Source organism: Ambystoma mexicanum, chromosome 2q, assembly GCF_040938575.1.
Source record: "Ambystoma mexicanum isolate Mex_15411 chromosome 2q, UKY_AmexF1_1, whole genome shotgun sequence".
Lineage (NCBI taxonomy): Eukaryota > Metazoa > Chordata > Amphibia > Caudata > Ambystomatidae > Ambystoma > Ambystoma mexicanum.
This window is the reverse complement of record NC_090924.1, coordinates 1,230,656,464-1,230,675,597: the sequence shown is the minus strand read 5'-3', so window position 1 is coordinate 1,230,675,597 and position 19,134 is coordinate 1,230,656,464. Positions and strand designations below refer to the sequence as shown.

At 43.8% G+C, this 19,134-nt stretch overlaps 1 protein-coding gene across 1 annotated transcript in view; it reads left to right on the top strand.

Annotated features, from left to right (window-relative positions):
* The first annotated feature begins 577 nt into the window (after window positions 1-577).
* The window catches only part of LOC138570059 (wnt inhibitory factor 1-like), a 97,343-nt gene continuing 78,786 nt past the window's right edge, over window positions 578-19,134 (top strand). The window contains exons 1-2 of the mRNA XM_069648625.1: window positions 578-928; window positions 17,658-17,753. Coding sequence (XP_069504726.1) covers window positions 697-928; window positions 17,658-17,753 — 328 coding nt within the window. The 5' untranslated portion in view covers window positions 578-696. The remainder of the gene's footprint in view (window positions 929-17,657; window positions 17,754-19,134) is intronic.

Sequence of the window (19,134 nt, the reverse complement as noted above, 5' to 3'; positions counted from 1 at the left end):
TTTGATGAGTCCCCCCACTTATATTTTTTGGACTTGCCCCCTGGGCATTGGGCAAATAAAGAATAGAGACACAAACGTGTTCTCTGAGTAACAAAGTTTGCATCATTTCGCTTCATGTCTTTGAGGCTCTTAGAAGAAAGATTATTTCATAATTCACGAGGTGTGGCATGTGGGTGTATCTACTCAGTTACCGCCCAGTGCTTTCATAAAAATAATCACATAAAAAAAGATAAAAACATGAACTATTATGGGTTTCATTCAATGTTGTGAGTTTTGAAACACAGATGGATGGATACATAAAGTTAAAAACAAGTAGCACCTTTGAAATGTGAATTCATAAAACTTTAAAACATGAGTTCCTTCTTTCTGTGCCCATTAGGTAATACGGTCCTTCAGCATTCAGAAATATGTTCTCTCAGCTACAAATGTATAGACATGACAATTGTCTAGTCTAAATGTATTCCAAACCAAGATGCGCGCTCTAATGTTAAATGAAGCAGTTCTCCATCTGCACGGTGAGTAATCCCAGCAACTCCCGATTGGTGCTTTTGGGAGCAGGGAGACCAAGCTGCGGGCCAGTGAGAGGAAGGGGAAGGAAGCCGAGCAGACAGACTTCGCCTTTCTTGCCAGCAGCACTTCCTCGAGCGGCTCGGTGACAGGACAGCGGGGCGGGCAGCGTGGAGAGGAGAAGACAGCATGCCACCCGCGGGGAGTTCTGTGTGCAGAGCCGGCGTCCTGTTGCTGTTCATAGGGGCGCTGTGCCATGGCGTTTGCGGGGGTCGCTCCAAGGCGTCCCGAGGAGTTGCTGTCCCCTTTGTCTTTGACCCCCAGGCAGTCTGTAACCCCCCATGCCAGCATGTTGGCCTCTGCATTAGGAACAACACCTGCTTCTGCTCCACGGGCTACGAGGGAGAGCTCTGCCAGTATGGTAATGTCCATTTAATTAATTTTAAATCGGAGCACCACTCCATTTCATGTTATGGCTAAATAGTCCTCTTATCTTTAGGCATTTAAAAGCGGAGCAAAGCTGTACCACAGCGTAAACCCTAGCCAGTGGAGTAACTGTGCTGAAAATCTTGTGGGGGACATGACATCTGAAGAAAAGTTGCCCAAGCCAAATGAATGGGGACAAAATGGTGTGCCATGAAAGTTGGGGGGGGGACAAACACCCCTGCCCCCCCCCCCTAAAATTACGCCCTTGGCCCCAACAGCGCTCAGATCCACTTGTTTGCATAGCGTTCCATTCATTCCCCGTGGAGCGTCCAGAGGGAGGGCAGGAGGGGGCAGTCAGCGTAGGTTTTGAATTAATGAGTTTCACAGAGCTTTGTCCTTTTTTGCCGGGGTCATTTGTAAGTTGGCACTGTCGATTTGTGTGTAATTTTTGTCGGATAACTTAAATGATTTCAAATGAGAGCGATGGCAAGTGAACCATGGAATTCAACCCGTTCTTGCAGCTGTTGAAAGGACATAACCTGTCTAAACAATCATCCCAATGTCTTGCTTTTTTGCTGAAAATAACCTGCCAAGTATGCCACGTTTTCACTGCTGGAACACAAAAGCACTTTCACCGGGGAATGCACGCTCGAGACAAAGAGCAAACGTGCCGGAGTCAGGAAGGACTATTGCAGGCAGGGGGAGGGGACAGGGAGGCGCCGTGAGGCAATCTTGACCAAATGCCTGCAGAGTTTTCAATGTAGCCATTTCTGTTTTTTTCAGTGTATTCTAGGATTTGTAATCCAGCATAGACAAGATGGAGAGGAACATGTCAGTTACCAGAATGCAAAGGAAACAACAGGTCTAGATAAACTTCTAAGATGTGAGATGAGACAACTCAAAGTTCTGTATAATTAATATAGCCTTATAGACCGAGGGATGGGTTATTATCATGGGATAATGGCCCAACACCAAGTTGGGGAAGGGTCATTATCCCAAGTTACAGTAACCCATCCCGAGGTCCATACGGCTCTTAGCACATACTGGTAATGCAAATATAGGTTTTGGAGTTGTGGTTGCAAAGTTAAAAAACAACGTTTACTAGTGAGTACAATACATACTCAAACCATGCTAATAAATTAAACTAGCTTTTAATTTCTAATATTTAATAAAACAGGTGTTTTTATTAGTTAAGCATTTTAATTGCAAACTTGGCTGATCTGGAAATATTTTAACACGGGCATGCATTAGGTGAAATGTGAAATGTCCTGGGAGGATAGCTGAACGGCAATGTGCTCACCTTGGAAGCAAGATGACACAAAACAACACAGGTTCAATCCCCGGGTCCGCACTTAGAAACCTCGGGGTATTTAAGCGCGTTATAAATACTCAACTAAGACAAAAACAATTACACAACTAAAAAAACAAACAATTCCTGTAACAGCGCATTGATGCCTGCAGGCTGTGTGAGCGCTTTAAAAATGCAAAATAAACAAATAAATAAAAATAAACCGTTTCTCTGTAAGAAAGTGAAAGCTTTTCAGGTTTTTTAGCTTTCTATTTAGTGTGGTAAATTGTCGGCTGCAGTGGGAAAAAAAGATCCTCCCAGAGATGGCGTGTTTTGTTAAAACAAAATCATACATGGGAGGTGCTTTGCTGTTTACCTCTCTGTTTTTGAAGTCAGAATATTCAGAATGCAGTCAATACTAGCAGTAATTGACTGCAATCCAAACACTGTGATTGGCTTGAGAGGATGTGAATAATGACTTCCATGATATAATATAACATAGTATAGCCTTATGGACCGAGGGAGGGGTCGTTAATGGGATAATGACCCTTAGTGAGGTCTGTAAGGCTATTACCACTGCATGGTAGTAGCAGTATATGGTTTAGAGTTTTGGTGGTGATATAAAAAATGTTAATTTAAGAGTGAGTAAAGCAAATTGACAAACTGCCTTAGTAAAATAAAAGTGGTTTTATTTTGTAGTTTTTAAATAACATGACTGTCTTTATAAGTTAAGCATTTTAATTACAATTTAGTGGAAATGGAACAGGTTTAACATGAGCATGCACTGGATGTAATGTAAAAGTAAACTGTTTCACAAGGAAGTGAAAGCATTTTCCAGTGTTTTAGCTTTCTTGTTCCTGAGTTAAGTGGCATGTTGCAGGCAAAAAAGGTCCCGCCAGATTGTTTTGTTGAAAAAAATCTTGCTTGGAAATTGCATTGCTGTTTCCCTATTTGCTTCTGAAGACAGAATGTTATCATGCCCGGAATGCAGACAATATGAGTAGTTATTGACTGAACACTAAACCTTCTTATTGGCTGAGTGGAGGTCAATAACTTTCTTTCTAAACCATGAGGTATCTAGTTTACATTAGGGCTCTACAACCTTTGACTCTCCAGATGTGATGAGTCATGAGAGTTGTAGTCACAAACAGCTGCAGAGCCACTGGCAGCAGGACCGGGAGATCACAGTGAGAGAGTCCTATAAAAGATCTCTATGTGCATGCAGAGAATCATCGCTTTTCCTCCACCATTCAGCCATTGGGCACATCAGGGAGAAAAAAAAGGCAAAGCCCCGTGCCATTACCTGCACTCATAGCGAATACAATAGTAATAATAATTATAATACTAATAATAATGCCAATATTAATATTGGAAATCATATGTTTTTATATAGGGCTTCTGGCCAGATTGCTCCCACTTCCCCGTTGCCATTCAGGAACACTATTTATGAGGTCAAGCATGCCCTCACAAGTGTTTGTCCATGGGAGGGCGATGTCCCACTTATCATAATGGTTCCACTATCAAGAGAACTCTCCTTATTGTCCAGTGTGTTCCCTCTGACTGCAGCAAATCTACACATTACAAGCCTGGGGACACTCGCAACTAGGATAACTGAAACATATAAGTAAACCAAAATGCACATAAAGGAGCTGTTTCACAAACAAGCTGATACGAGTAACTGATGTGCTCCTGACTTAATCAAAGGTTCTTATAGAAACTTATTTATACATCAAATAGCTTTCTGCAGATATAATTTGAGAGTGACTCAGAGAATTACCCCAAGGCCGTTTTCATGTACTTACTTCTATGAGCCAAACTGTTGTGGACTCAATAAAGTCAGTCCCCCTTAAAACCAGGGATTACCTTAAGGAGGAGCGAATGGACATGGGCACGGGGATTGAGGGAGGAAGAGGTGGGGCTACTAGAGCTCGGGAAAATGGCAATCTGTAAAGGGGAATAAAAGAGGTCACACCTATCCGTGGCTCTTTGTGGTTTTGGAAGTGTCAATACGAGGGACCGAGGGTGCGGAGAAGACAGTATCCCGCTCCCACACAAGTTACAACATCTGTCGATGAGGGGAGATGTCCGCGCCGTTCCTGACTCCCAGAATCCGAACAGGGCAATCCGCCCGTGGTGAAATGGCCAGTCCACCCATAGAGAAAGGGGGCAGTTTTCCCAGTTTAGGACGGCCGATCCCGGCCACAGCAGGAGGAAAGGACAATTCACCCAGAACAAGAGTGGGCAGTTCACCCAACCGAGAAGACTAGTCCCGGTTGTGGCAAAGGAGGATGAGAGCTACACGAAAGAGGAGATAGCAGCAGTGGGAAGCCCACTGCAGCTGCAGAAGGAGGGCGCTGCGCCCGATGCTCGGGGGGAATAGGCCCACAGTGAAGGTAGGGGGCAATCTGCCCGTGGAGGAAGGGCACGCTGCCCAACGCTAATGAGCAATCCGCTCATGAGGGAAACACTGAAGGAAGGGTAATCCGCCCGGCCCAAGGAAACCACCTGTGTGCCACAAAGGTGGGGTATAAGGCCGTCCACCCAGCAGTAGTGCCGATCCCAGCATCATCCAGAGGGTGAAAGGCGCGGTGCGTCTAGCTGAGCTTCACCAAAGGGCAGTCCATCCACAAGGTGGGGAAAGGGCAATCCTCCCGTAGAGTGAGTGCACTCCCCCTGCCATTGAAGAGCAATCTGCCCACAAAGAAGAGAATGGGTAGTCCGCCCATGGTGCTAGGGCACTCCGCCCCAACATTAAAAGGAGATCCACCCACAAGAAAGGGAAAGGGCAATCTGCCTGTGGTGTGGAGGCACTCCGTCACACTTGGCTGGCAAAAGGGGCAATCCGCCCATGAGTACAAAGGAGGGCAAAGGAAGGAGGGCCATCTGCCCAGAGGACAAATGGCAGGGAGTGTTGCACCAGGAGGAGACACAGAGGATCCCGTGCTGAGGGGGAGGTGAACAGGTACCAAAAGAGAAGCAACAGGGAGGATCTGCATAGACAAGGTGCTGCCAACAGCATGAAATGGGGGAAGAACAGGGAACCTCAAGAATGGGTAGCACAGCAAGTACGGCGAGAGCGGCATTTCTGAGAATACCAATGGCATTCCAATTGCAGCCACAACAAGACCAGGGGGCCAGATGCGAAGAGTGGCTGCAAGAATTCACTGACAACATTAAAGCACTGGGGGAGGATGATCCCACGACGCTCCTGGGAGTATTGTGGCAATAAGCCACATAATGTGGCAATAAGCCATGAGACGGCGGGCCAATACCACACGTGGTAATGCCCTCAGGGGCATTACCTGGGGCAGTATTGGCCCGCCGTCTCGTGGCTTATTGCCACATTACGAGACTCAATGCAAAACTGGCATGAAAATAGAAAACCAGCTTTCTTTTTCCGTAAACTAGCCTACTTAAAGACCACCCTGGTCACAATGAGGAATACCTCAATGCCCCTGCAGGTCAGGCTGGAATGAAAGACACTGCTCTTCAGGGAGAACCTAGGGTACATTTTGGAACTGATACTTCTAGGTAGTTACCACCACCTATTACAGGATATCTAAGCAAGAATAACCTATAACATCCCCTTACACTGCCCTGAGGTGACCCCAAATTACTTGTACTGTGCTTTGTTGCTTCCTAGCTAGGTTTACACAGTATACACCCAAATACAAATGCAAATACAGTTGAAACTCTAAGTTGGAGCATATTATTTGGTGCTCAATGAAAATCGGTGGTATAAAGTGTTATATACAACAAATACTGGCAAAGTTAACATGTTTGGCTTTAGCGTAGGTGCATAATAGTGCTATCTGGCCATTAGATTGCAACAGCTGGAACATGGTGTGAGTATCTGGGCATATGAAACCAGTGTCTGGTAAATGCCAAATACCTATGCACAGTCCAGAATTTTCCAATTAATGTCTGTTACAGAACTTCAGTGCAAGACAAATATGCAGGGATGCAAACAATACTTATAATTCAGGTACATGAATTCACACTTGGTTAAGGCATTTTTATTACACATTTACATCTGCAACTAAGCCAGTACATCTCACAAGAAAGCTTAGAAATAGGACTCGCAGACCCTATACAATACAAAGTTTTGTTTTGTTGAGCTGGCTCAATGAGATCCCAGGAGGACATGCTTTTGTTGGAGAGGGGCAGTTAGTTGATGGAAATAGCCATAAAGAATGGCAAGACCATGGACATACAATTGGTGAGTAAATATTACACTAGTATTACAATAGCACTGTCCTTTAGGCAACTATTCGCCTGGGCGTCCAGAGCAAAGGAAAGACAGAGCTAAGGGATACTACTATATCCTTCCCTATTTCATTCTGTGTTCCCTGTTAGCCCCTGTTTGCCCCAGGTTGCCTCAAAAATGCACTCTATACAGCAAACAAACAGTCAAATCAAACTCAAACACTCCACTAAAACAACTATTTGCATACACCTGCACCTGTGAGTAACCATAGCTTCCTAATTACTGTACTGTATGTCCAGAGTGTGCTACTCACCTATAATGCATTCACTCGTGCTGCTCCTACTACTCACCTCTCCCTATGCTTTCTCCAATCATGCTACAACTTCCTCCTTTCCTATCCCTATTATAAACATCACCACTCGAAACTCCCACTACTCCATCTCTCATCCACCCCTTAGCACAAACATAGCCGACAAGTAAATCATACCGCCTCTAACATCTATCCACCTCACCTCTCTTCCTCTGATACTCAACTTCTGTACTCTTCTTTAGCTCATCAACTGAACATTGCACTCTGGAATGCTCAGTCTGAATGCAACAACACTTCCTTCTTTACTGACTACTTTCACTCCAGTTCTCCTGCCCTAGACCTTCTTGCTATCACTGAAACCTGGATTTCTCCATCTGACACAGCCACTCTGGTGGCCTACACAACTCCAAACTATCTTTCATTCACTCTCCTTGACTGACTGACATATTTGTAGGCATTGGACACATATCTCTTCCTGTCTCAATGCCTCAAAAATCTCCAATTCCACGTCCTCTCCTAGCCCTTTTGAATTCACCATCCCTGCTATTGCTCTAACGTACTTGGTGCGCATCATCTACATCTATCACCCTCATGATCCCACTGGACCATTATTTGATGATCTTGGGAAACTCCTTGGTTCTCTTTCGACTTAACATCACCTCATTCTTTTAGGTGACTTTGCCCCTTCCCTCTCCAACCACTTCTCATAAATCTGAACTTCAGTCTTTTCTTGGTGGCCATGCTCTCCACTCTATCCATAACCTTCCTACTCACACAGTGGGTAACTCTTTGGATCTCTTATTCTTTTCCATCTCTCTCTCAGCCACTAATACTACTGAAACACGATCCATATCTGATCACTCAGCTGTTTCCACCACCATCTCCATTCCACTCTACTGACCTTTCCTCATTGCTTGCTTCACCTGTTACTAAAAGGAAATGGCCATCCCCCCTTTCTTTCTGACCCCCAATTTTCACTCTCCTCCTTCACACCCAACGCCTCTCCCACCAACACTGCCTTCTCCCACGCCCCTACTATATGACTCATTGTCCTCTCACTTCACACTGCTTGCTTTCACCACTATGTCTCAGCATCCTTAGCCCAGGGTACGCCATTCATATGCTCTCTCTGCACAGTTATGCATTGGCAGCTGTGCAATGGAGGTGTACCCACTCGCATGAAGACCTGCGGTTCTTCCTCTCTGCCCTGAACTCTCTTCAGTCCCCTCTTTATAGTGCGAAAAGCGAATTCTACCTAACTCTCATTTGTTCTCACCCCAAACATTCCCTGCTGGTGACAGGGCACTCTAAACTCTCTCCTCACTCCTCCTAAGTCTATGGCCATCAACTCCAATCTCACAGTTAACAACCTAGCTGAATACTTCATTGCAATAATATCCCAATTTAGAGACTCCCTCCTTACCTTCCTCACACCCACTCCTCCTACCTTTTCCACTCTGGCATCATCTTCTGCCTCTATCTCCCACTTTAGTCGCACTAATACTGATGAAGTGCTATTTCTACTGATGAAGGCTAACGCCTCTTGTGCCCCATCAGACCATCTTGCTCTTCAGCTATTCAAACGTAGTGCCCCTTTAGTGACCTCCCACCTCGCTGAACGGTTCAACCTGTATTTCAATTCCACTTGATTTCCCTTTGTTTTCAAAACAGCCATGGTCATCCCTCTCTTAAAAAAGAACGGTGCTGACCTGAACCTAATGGGTAACTTTCGCCATGTGTGTCTCCTTCCGCACTACTCTAAATTGCTCAAAAGGATTCTGTTAAACCGTCTTATCAATGTCTTAGGCATCCACAACCTTCGAGACCCTCTGCAAGCAGGTTTCCGCTCTTGTCACTCCACAGAAACTGCTCTCATTAATGTGGCCAGCTTCATCGCCTCTGTTAAGCACTGAAGCCTATCCTCTATTCTAATTCTCCTTGACCTGTCTGCTGCGAACACTTTGATCGCATGAATACTGGCATTTTCTTGAGATTTGTGATCATGCCTGGATTAAATCCAACCTGCACCTCGACAATTCCCTGCCTCCTGGAGCAACAAAGCCTCTCTACTCACTCCTCTAACTATTGATGTTCCACAAGGCTCTGTCTTCGGTCTCCTCCTCTTTACACTCTTCACCTCTGCTTTTGGGGCACTAATATCCTCATTTGGGTTCTCGTACCAACTCTTTGCAGATGACACCCAAATCTTCTTCTCATTTCCTGAACTCCCCTCTGATCTCCCTATCAAACTTTCCACTGTCTCTACGCCATTAAATATTGGATGACTTCACACTCTCTGATGTTAAACTGTCCCAAAACAGAGATGCCCCAACCTATCCAGTTCCCACCTGACACTCACCCCTTCTCTTCTTCAGCTAGAAATCTCAGCGTCATATAAGACCCTTTTCACACCTTCTCTACTTTCATCTCCAAAACTGGAACAGCAGATCGCCTCAACCTCCGAAATATTAGGAAAATAAGACACCTTCTACCTTTCATCACAGCCAGGCATCTCTTCACCACTCTTGTCTTCTTTAAACTGAACTACTGTGCCAGAATCCTCTTTAGTCTCCCCAACTATACTTTCTGTCCTCTCAACAAGATCATTAACTTTGCTACCAGGACTCTCTTTGAACTCCCTCGCTTCACACCTATTTCCGCAGACCATCACCAGGCTGAATGTCTGATGATGCAAAACAGGCCTAGATTAAAATGTCTTTTCCTGGTTCAAAAATCTATCCATGGTGAGGCACCACTGTATCCATCCTCCACTATCCAACTCTACAAGCCTTCTTGTAATCTCTGCTCTGCCTCCTCGACTACCCTTGTGGCTCCTCTCCCTCCTTGTGCTTCCTCTTGCATCTGCTCCTTCTCTATTCTTGCTTCACTTGCATGGAATTCTCTTTGCCCTGGATATCCGAGCAGCAGTGCACACAGATTTTATCAAAACCAAACTAAAAGCCTACCTCTTTGCCTCTGAGTTACCCTTATAACCTACCTCCTCATCTTCCTGCTAGTTAACATTTTCCCTAGCCTTTAACCTGCCTCTGTCCTTCACTTCCTCTGCGTCCACTCTAGCACTTCATTTATCATGGTCACATCCCGAGCACAGCTGGCAGTACGGTTTACCTGCACTTAAAAATGTCCAATGTTCATTGTCCTTAATCTGTGTGTGTCTACTTATCTATTGTCCCCGGTGACTGTTCCATTAACTCCCCTCCACAACCTCTTCAGACTGTCCCTCAAACTCACCCCATTGCAAGAAGCTCACTGCTTCTCGTCAAATCTGATTTCTTATCTATTGTACGTTCTTGTGTGAGAAAAAGAGTATTGTTTCTAATGTATATAAATACACTAAATAAAGAAATACATAAAATAACCAAACAGCAGCCATAAACTCTACTCCCCCTTCACAGCCCAACATCCTCCTACTTGCACTTCATTGCAATAGTTTCAGCTCATAGGTTGTGTTTAAGTTAAAGTTCATGAGACTGAACATTTGTTGTTGGAGTGGCAACAATGCAAAACAATCTGCCAATAAACCAGGGACCGAAACACGAATTTGCTGAGTATGCGTTAAAAGCAGTACCAACACCTAGTAGGCAGGTGCTGCCTTTGGGGAATGAGGAGCAGGTACATAGTAAAATGCAAATCTAACTTCCACAGGAGATGCAAACTATAACACTGTGACCATTGTATAGGGCCCATTATGGTTTAAGTGTCTTCTAGTTGTGTACCCAGACACATTCTCAAACACCTAGAGATGATGCTATACATGTACGTGTTTATGGGCTCAAGTCGACCTGGTGAGTCACAAGTAGCTCCAGGTGTCAAGCTAATAAGCTCTTCTAGCCACAAGCAGGGGACACACATTTCTCAGTTCCTGGAAATGTCCTACCCTACACTGATGATTAATAAAAAGGACCATTTATTTTTCAGGCAATTTAGTGAAAATGAGGATGAATGCCATGTCTTTCATCCCAAGGAGGAAAATATCTTTACTGAAAATGTGTTCCAAATCATGCCATAGTATTGCTGAGAAGGGTTTATCATTAGTCCTCTAGTCTTCTCTGCCCTACCAGTGTTCTAATTGACCCTGCTCTTTAGGGAATGCCTAGGGGTCAATAGAAACTGCTGTTCAAGGCATAACCGCCCACATTATGGGAAGCTACTATGAACTATAACATTGGTGCTTTATGTCAACAACAATAACTGTGTGGCTAGTGCGACCTGCTACTTTGGCTTCCCAAGAAAACGTTGCTTGGTCGGTGTTACATTTGTGGGAAATGTTTTCTAACATTTACGTCAGTGGGGCTCATTACAACCCCAGTGTTCCGGAAAATCAGGCGCTGGTAAATTGTAAGTCCCCATTCTCATGGAGTCTCATAGGAGAATGGGGACCACGGAAGCCGGTGCTTCCATGATGGTCTGCCTACCATGGCTGCTGTGTCCGACAGGGTCTGCCCTGTCGGGCACAGTGTCTCCGGCAGGCAGACTCGTAGTATGCCGGTCCGGAAACAACGGTGCCGGTAAGCTTAAGATTACCGGCACCGTTGTTTCCAGACCGGCATACTTAGAATGAGCCCCAGTATCTCCATTTCATCCATGCCAAACAGCTACTTCTGGTGCAATTGTTACTTCTGGCATTGACCACCCGTCATCAGGCAAATTGTTAGGGATTCACATGGTGGTGTCTCACTTCTGAGTCCTGTCCTTATTGTGTTAGTATGTTTAATTAGGGACCTCCACCTGAATATCCCTGAGATTTATGAATCGTAAATAGAAACGTTTTGTGGATATTATTTCAACTCACCTTAGTCCTTCAATACATTATTATATTATTATTTATTTTTATTAATATTGGTAATTAATATCAGACTCAATAAAGTCTCCTTTAACATTTAAGTGCAGGATCAGAGATCAAATCCATGTTGCATGGCATCGTCTTGGACCCCAGGCAAGTGTGTTGCCTTTGAGCTATTATGATCTTTTTCGCAAAACACTCATCAATATTTAAAATTACACAGATGCTGTAGGCTATGTCGAAGTTGGCGTTGCCTGAAAACGTAAACACGTTTTTCTTTGGACAACTTCTTTATAATTTCATTTTGTGATGCTTGGTCTACTGAACATGTCAACAGGGTGTACTGTTGAGAACAGAGGTTTGTGTATTTTGGGTTTTAATACTGAGCCTGCACAACCATCTGTGAGAGACCCATTGGCTGGGATTGGTGTTGTTGATATTCTTCACACACCACATCTATGCATGACTTATTTTTCAGCAATCTACATGACTTGGACATGGCATAGAACACCTTTATTGTACACTGGCCCTACAACCCCAGATTACGATTACCTACTGGTATCAGTGTCGAACAGATTTCAGAAATTGCAACGGTTTGAGGTGAATTTCCGGTTATCTTTAAATGGAACTCCACAGAGAATCTTCATAGCCATTAATGAGATCAAACAGTCTCCTATTCTGGCCTTTTCACTTCATGCTGAACAACATGGCCTGCTCAACGTTAAGGGCAACATTCAACCACCTCAATCGCGCGATTCAAGCGCTCACAAACATTGAATCTTTACTGTAATTCAGCCTAAAAACTTGAAGCAGACAGTGCCCTGCAGGGTAGCAGAGGCGACAGTCTGCACAGCCCTAGGCAATGCCCACAGCCCTGCCAAGACTATATAGGTCCCTGTAGGGCAGCGAGGCTTGTTGTCCAGCATCCCAGCCCCTATGTTAGAAATAAAAGTTTAACTATAAAACGTAAAAAAAGAATATTTCAACTGCAATAAACGGTTGTTTACCAGCAAGGGCATGTTTTGCTAAGAGGTGTATTGTTAGATAGTTAGCCATAGTAGATATACTGTTTACAAAACAGAGAGGACCGAATTTGCGGGAATCTAGCCATTCATTGCATTGATATAGTATATCTTGGGCAAAGATTTTTCCAATCACATCCAGAAGTGTAATTAGCCAGTAATTAGGGGGGCTGAGGGGCTCGTTGCTCAATTCCCTCATAAATGGCACTCACTTTTTTTTTACCGACCAATAACCAGGTATTTGGCCTACATGCACAATAACATTAATCAGTTAAAAGAAAATGTGAGCCCAGATTTTGGATGGAGCTGCACTTGGATTTAAATTGCTTAGACCATTTGGGACGGGTGCCCATGAAGGATTAGAAGTTACAATAATTTCCATTACTCCCCTTGTTAAAATCCTTAACAATTAATACCACACATGCTTCAGCTATTCTGATGATACACAAATCATATGCAAATTTAGCAACGTTTCTATGTCCAATAAATCAAAGAAGCAACAGTTGGATCTTAAAGCAATGTCAGAATTCAATGGATAGACCAATAGTGAGTAATTTCTGTTTTGCTGAGCAAAAGAATGACCAATGACTCAATTTAAAATAGGTATGCAATAGATCTAAGAGAGAGCTAAAACTCAGTTTAAATGACCTAAAAATGATTCAATTAATCTAACAAGATGCATTCTAAATAGCTAAGCAACAATGGCTCATTCAGTTGTGTTTATTAGTTTTTAGTCTTCTTCTGCTCCGCATAGTGTTTTGGGTTCCCTAGATATAGAATGTGGTGTATAGTAAGTCTACAACAATATTGATTGATTGAGTTATTTGTATAGCGCTACTAGACAAACCGAATCGTATCAAGACGCAGTTGTTGGTATAAACAGGAATAGCTCTATTGTGAATCATCAGGTCATCAAAATTGCTCTCCCCCCCTTAGTACTGTGTTCTCATGCTTATTTGAACAGACAAGGTTTTCTTTTTTTATTCAGAATAAGGACATGGATTCCAATTTCCTTATCTCCAATGGAAAACTATTCCATGGTTTGGGTCCAAATACTGAAAATATGCAATCTCTGCTGGACACACAACGCATTGGAGGGATAGTCAGCAGGTACTTGTCCTTTGATCTTAGGGACTGTAATGGTTGATAATAATTTAGCTTGTCCACCAAATACATAGAAGCCAGATTATTCAAGCATTGTTGCTGCCCCCCTGCCCCCAGATGCCATATCTGCTTAAATGTCTATTATAAGCCATCATCGTAATCCCTTTTTGAAGGGCCTCGTTCCCCCTCGGGGCATCCTTTGGGATACCCTAGGGGGCCCAGCCCCACAGTTTGAAGACCTCTGCCTTAGTGGTATACTTCGATTCTGTGCCCAGAAACAAAGTTGACAGGCTTCATCTGTTCTCACCTATGAGGTGCTTTGGGCCCTACAAAATTACCTCTGTCTTGCTTGGATTATGGTGCAGACAATTGGTGGACATCCACCCTCCTACTTCTTTCAAACAACTGGTGACCGTGAGAGGGATTGCTCTACATCATTTAACCTAAGGAAAACATGGGTGTCATCTGCATATGACTGAAGACTAACCCTGGGGCATAGATAAAGGTTAAATAGCAACGGTGAGAGAGAGGACCCTTGTGGGACTCTACAGTGCTACGGCAGGGTATCTGAAAGGAAACCCCCCAACTTCACTCATTGTTGTCGCCCTGACTAAAAGGAGGTAAACCATTTAAGGCGGCTTACTGAAACATTCCCTATTTTCCTTAGTCACTCAGTGAGAATATGGTGGTCCACTGTGTCAAAAGCAGCAGCAAGGTCTAACAATATGAGTGTGGACCATTCTCCTTGGTCTCCCATTTGCAATAGTTCATCCCAGACCTCAACCAATGCAGTTTCTGTTCCAAACCTTGGACAGAGCCCCAATTGTAAAGCGTCCAGTAAGCATTCTCTTTCAACATGTTCCTGAAACCGCATTGTGACCACTTTCTCCAAGATATTTCCAGACCAGGGAAGACCTGCAACTGGACAATAATTCTGCAATTTATCGGGATCTAAATTGGACTTTTTCAGCAATGGGGAAATAATGGATAGCTTCAATTCATCAGGAACTACCCCCTGATTCAATGACACATTTACAAATCTGGTCATATAAGGGGTTGTATCTGATGCTAGACATTTAGCCACACAAGCAGGAAGAGGGAAAAGTGAATCATGTGTAGGTTTGAGAGCCTTTAATAAGGTATATGTGGTCTCTTCCGACACTGTGTTAAAACATAACGGGGTGCAATTGAAACTCCATCATATTTCCCATATCGGGGTGGTATGAGGCTCCCTTACCTCGGTTTCCCTTTCCTGTGTTATTTTCTCTTGACATGATTTAATCTTGTCTAGAAAAAAGTTATTGAGTGCGTTAGCCTGTTCTACTGATGATTCACTCCCGAGGAGGGCATTTATTGTATGAAGAAAATTGGAAATAATCAAAAATAGTTCTGAATTTGCACCGTCTTCTCTCCAATCCTCTATAGGATTTCCTCTGATCTGATATATTAGAGGTGAACCAAGATTTAGACATTTTCTTTGGTATTTTTGATCTCAGAGGAGTATTGAGGGTTCAGATGTTATCCATAATAGAGGCCCCTTGTTTAAAAAATACATCAAATTCAAGTGTTATATCAATGGAGCCCAATTCTTTCCTCAATTCAGTGCCCAAAATGTTCTCCAGTTCTTTTGGCTCATGGACTTGTTCCAGATATCTTGCACTGAATGACTGCTGTCTGTGTATGAAGATTCACTTAGAAAAGCCTAAAATAGTGGTCTGTCCAAGAGATTGGTAAAGTGTCCTTCATCACTATTACCTTCCCTCTTACCAGTAGTACATCTAGGCAATGTCCAGTTTTTTGGGAAGCACAGACTACTAGGGGTGTAAGGTTGTGCACATTCATTACATCCCATGGTCGATTAGAAATTCTCCCCGATTGATCCTCCAGCCATATGTTACAATCACCCAAACAGAGGATTTCTTTTATATTTAATTCCTGTTTTTACGAGAGACTGGTGCAGTACCTCCAGCCCAATTCTTTCCAGAAAAAACACTGACCGAACCTGGTGGTCTATAAGCCCGCAATATTCTGATAGAACTGTTTGGGGAGGTCGATAGAACTAGGTGTCCAATCTCAGCAGAGTAATCCCACTGTATGGATTCAAAGTGGGACATTTTTATCTGGGATATGGAAATTACCTCTATCCCTCCTCCTTTCTTTCTAATACTGTCAATAAGTTGAATTGAGTATCCCACTGGTATGATGTTCTGCAACATTGCATGTGAAGTGTCACTAACCCAGGTTTCTGTTAAAAAAAGTATATCCAGTTTATATTCTTCTGTAATATCCTTTATTTCTGCTGGACGAGCCACTGCTGAACTAGCGTTTAGCAGTACAGCATTAAGAAGTGCACCCCCCAGAGATCCCGTGTCTGCAGGGATGGGCTCCTTCTTGATTTCAATGTCCTATCTACGAATTCTATTTAGAACACAGAGTGAGAGGGCTCCTTTAAGGTTCCTCATAGTTTGCAGCAAGTTGCCAGCATATTTACTAACCTTCCTCCTACCCTATGCTATCAAGACCAATATGTTAGCAACTCATAAACCCAGGATACGCACCTGGGATAGTCCCTGTAATTCAAAAATCCAGATGGCAACAGCAATGAACAGCGTTCCCCGCTGAACACCGAAATCAGGCCCCAAATGCTGACGCAAGCCAGTTATGTCCTGTGTCATGTATGTAAAGTGCATCACAGACACTGCGCGGGTGCACGTTTTTAAGGGACATGGAGTTTGTTATTCCCTCTTCCCGCTTCTACCCCTCCGATCAAGCGTTTATCGATTTTAGCTACAATGTGGCACAATTTTCTCAAAGAACCCACAATTCCCACTGATGTTAAAACCCCAAGAGGATATAAAACACAATAGGCCTCATTACTAATCCAGTGGTAGCCCTGGCAGTGCTTCCGGCGGGTTGCCGCCAGACTCACAACACTTTACTTGCATGACTTCCCGGTGCCACTGGGACATTACAAGTCCTGGTGGATTGGTAGGTCAGGCACCAGCAATTTGTAATCCTCATTCCCACGGAGTGCCACAGGACTCGATGGGCGTGGGGAGACGGAAGCACTGGCACTGTTGCTAATGGTGCTCATGCTTCTGTGAAAACTCTGCAGGTGCGTGCTAGTGCGCCCGGCAGGTCCGACCTGCTGGGCGCAGTGGCCCCTGCCCGCAGACTTGAAGTGTGGTGTTCCAGAATGGGTGCCGGTACGTTGCTACCAGCACCCTTAATTCTGGCCTGTCACACTCACAATGAGGACCAATTTGTTAAAAAAAGAACTAGAACATTTTTAAAAGTCTGTTAAAATGTACATACACAATTTAGCTGTTATTTTGAACAAATACATTATGCTTCTCTACATTTCTGCAAACACTTAGTTTCACAAAACCAAGAATCATATTAAATGTGTCAAGACATTTAAAAAGTTAGCTTTTAGTACATAAATTATTTTGAAACCAGATTTAACAGATTAATATTTATAATTTCGGGATTTGACTAGAGTGGAAAGGTTTTTCTACAAGTGACAGCACTTTGAATAGTGAACCTATAATGTAGCCGGTCCGATAGCACAGCGAGTAGAGCGCTAGCTCTGACATCTGTGCAGAGCCTGCTGACGCAGTTTCGAATCCGAGGTAGATAAATGAGCACCACACACCGTGGGTAATAATAATAAGCAGTGCTCAGATACCTGAGGGTTCGTAGTGCTATGTAAATGCTAAATTATTATTATGAAACTTGATGTCTCATAATTGGCAGTCAGTGGAGCACAGAATGACTTGCCCTGATGATGTAAGTCAATTTACAGCTCATATAAATGTAGATAGTCCCTTGATTCACAAGATAGGCATTTTGAACAAAAGAAATACAAGCTTTTCTTGCCTGTTTGTTGTGCATGCCATGAACTGTCCTAGACAGTTGTGTGGACTAAACATACATGCTTGTTGCCTCCTGTGCCTTTTTTAAAATCTTTATTTACATGTGTTCTACAGCAAATTGTTATCCAAAATGCAAAAACGGTGGGGAGTGTCTTCGACCCGGAAAATGTCGATGCCCACCTGGCTATGGAGGAAGATACTGCCACAAAGGTAAGAATAGGAGTGCATGTGAGTTAGCAGAATAAGACTATTGCTAATGGCGGGGGTTTATATGGGGGCAGTGGTAGGGGGATTATAGACACATGAGATGGTAGTGAAAAGGAGGCATGGTGCATTGCAAGGGGCGGTCATAATGAACATTTGCCCGTTCCCATGGGGTAAAAAGGTCACTTAAGCTTGTGAGGTTTCATGTTAGTAGCAAAATATGTACACATCACTGAGTAAATGTTTCTTCCAGTCAATCTCTTTTCTAACAGATGTCATGCCTTGAGGATAAGGAGACATTGGGCCTCATTACACGTTTGCCGGTCCGGTAATGACGGTACCGGTAAGCTTGCTAGTACCGCTGTTACCAGACCGGCAAACTCTGAGTTCTGCTCGCGGGTGCCTTCCCGCCCGCCAGGTCTGACATCTGCATCCGACCTCCCCATTCCCATTCCTATGGGGCTCAAATGTGAATGGGGAGCATTTCATTCCGGTGCCTACGAATGGGCAATTGCTGGGTCCGGCAGGGCCATAATGACCTGGTAATTGGCAATTTGCGGGCGCCGGAAAAAATTGATACTGGCGGCAGCCGTGCCGGTTTTACCGGCACGGCTGCCGCCAGTCTCATAATGAGGCCCACTGTCAAATACAGATGGGTCTTCAAAAACATAGCATGGGTCACTACGTGTCCAATTTCCTTATACAGGGCATACGAACAGAGAATGTATCACAGACATCCAGAGCTGAAGCACAAAGTTATCTTATGCTTCAGGCCGTCGCTTATTATGCATCTGTATTTGGAGATGTTACGTATATTGATTACCGTAAAGAGCCTACTGCTGCTATGACTCAAATGTAAAACCTTGTACCTGCTGATTAGGGATTGCCTTTAAAAAAAAATCTTCGTATCGCTTCTTATTAAAATGCCTGGGTTATGCTATTCCTCTGCCACTCCAACATGGCACATTCATGCAAAGAAAGGCATAGGCTGCAATGCCTGCAGGTTGTGGATCGGATGCATTCATAATTCCTCTCAGGTCGTGACTTTAAAAACAGATATTTGTGACAGCGGTTATTGTGGTTAAAGGTTGTAACTCAAAGGAATTCCTGCCACAATGGGAGATTCGTCATACATTTGTAAACCATGTATGGCCCGTAAAATGTTTGGAAACAGTTAAAACAAGCATTGGAAAAGCCAATAGGTTTGGCTTTTCAAATGTTGAGGGTAGGACACAAAATGCTTTTTCACTTGGCTCAAATGGATAAGTCTACTCAGTACACGTGTAAGGTCAGGGCAACTGCCGTTGCCAACCCTTGCTGTGGTAGATTTGCCTTTGGAGAAGATTCCCAATGATTCTCAATTAACAGTCTCCCCATTTGTCTTTTT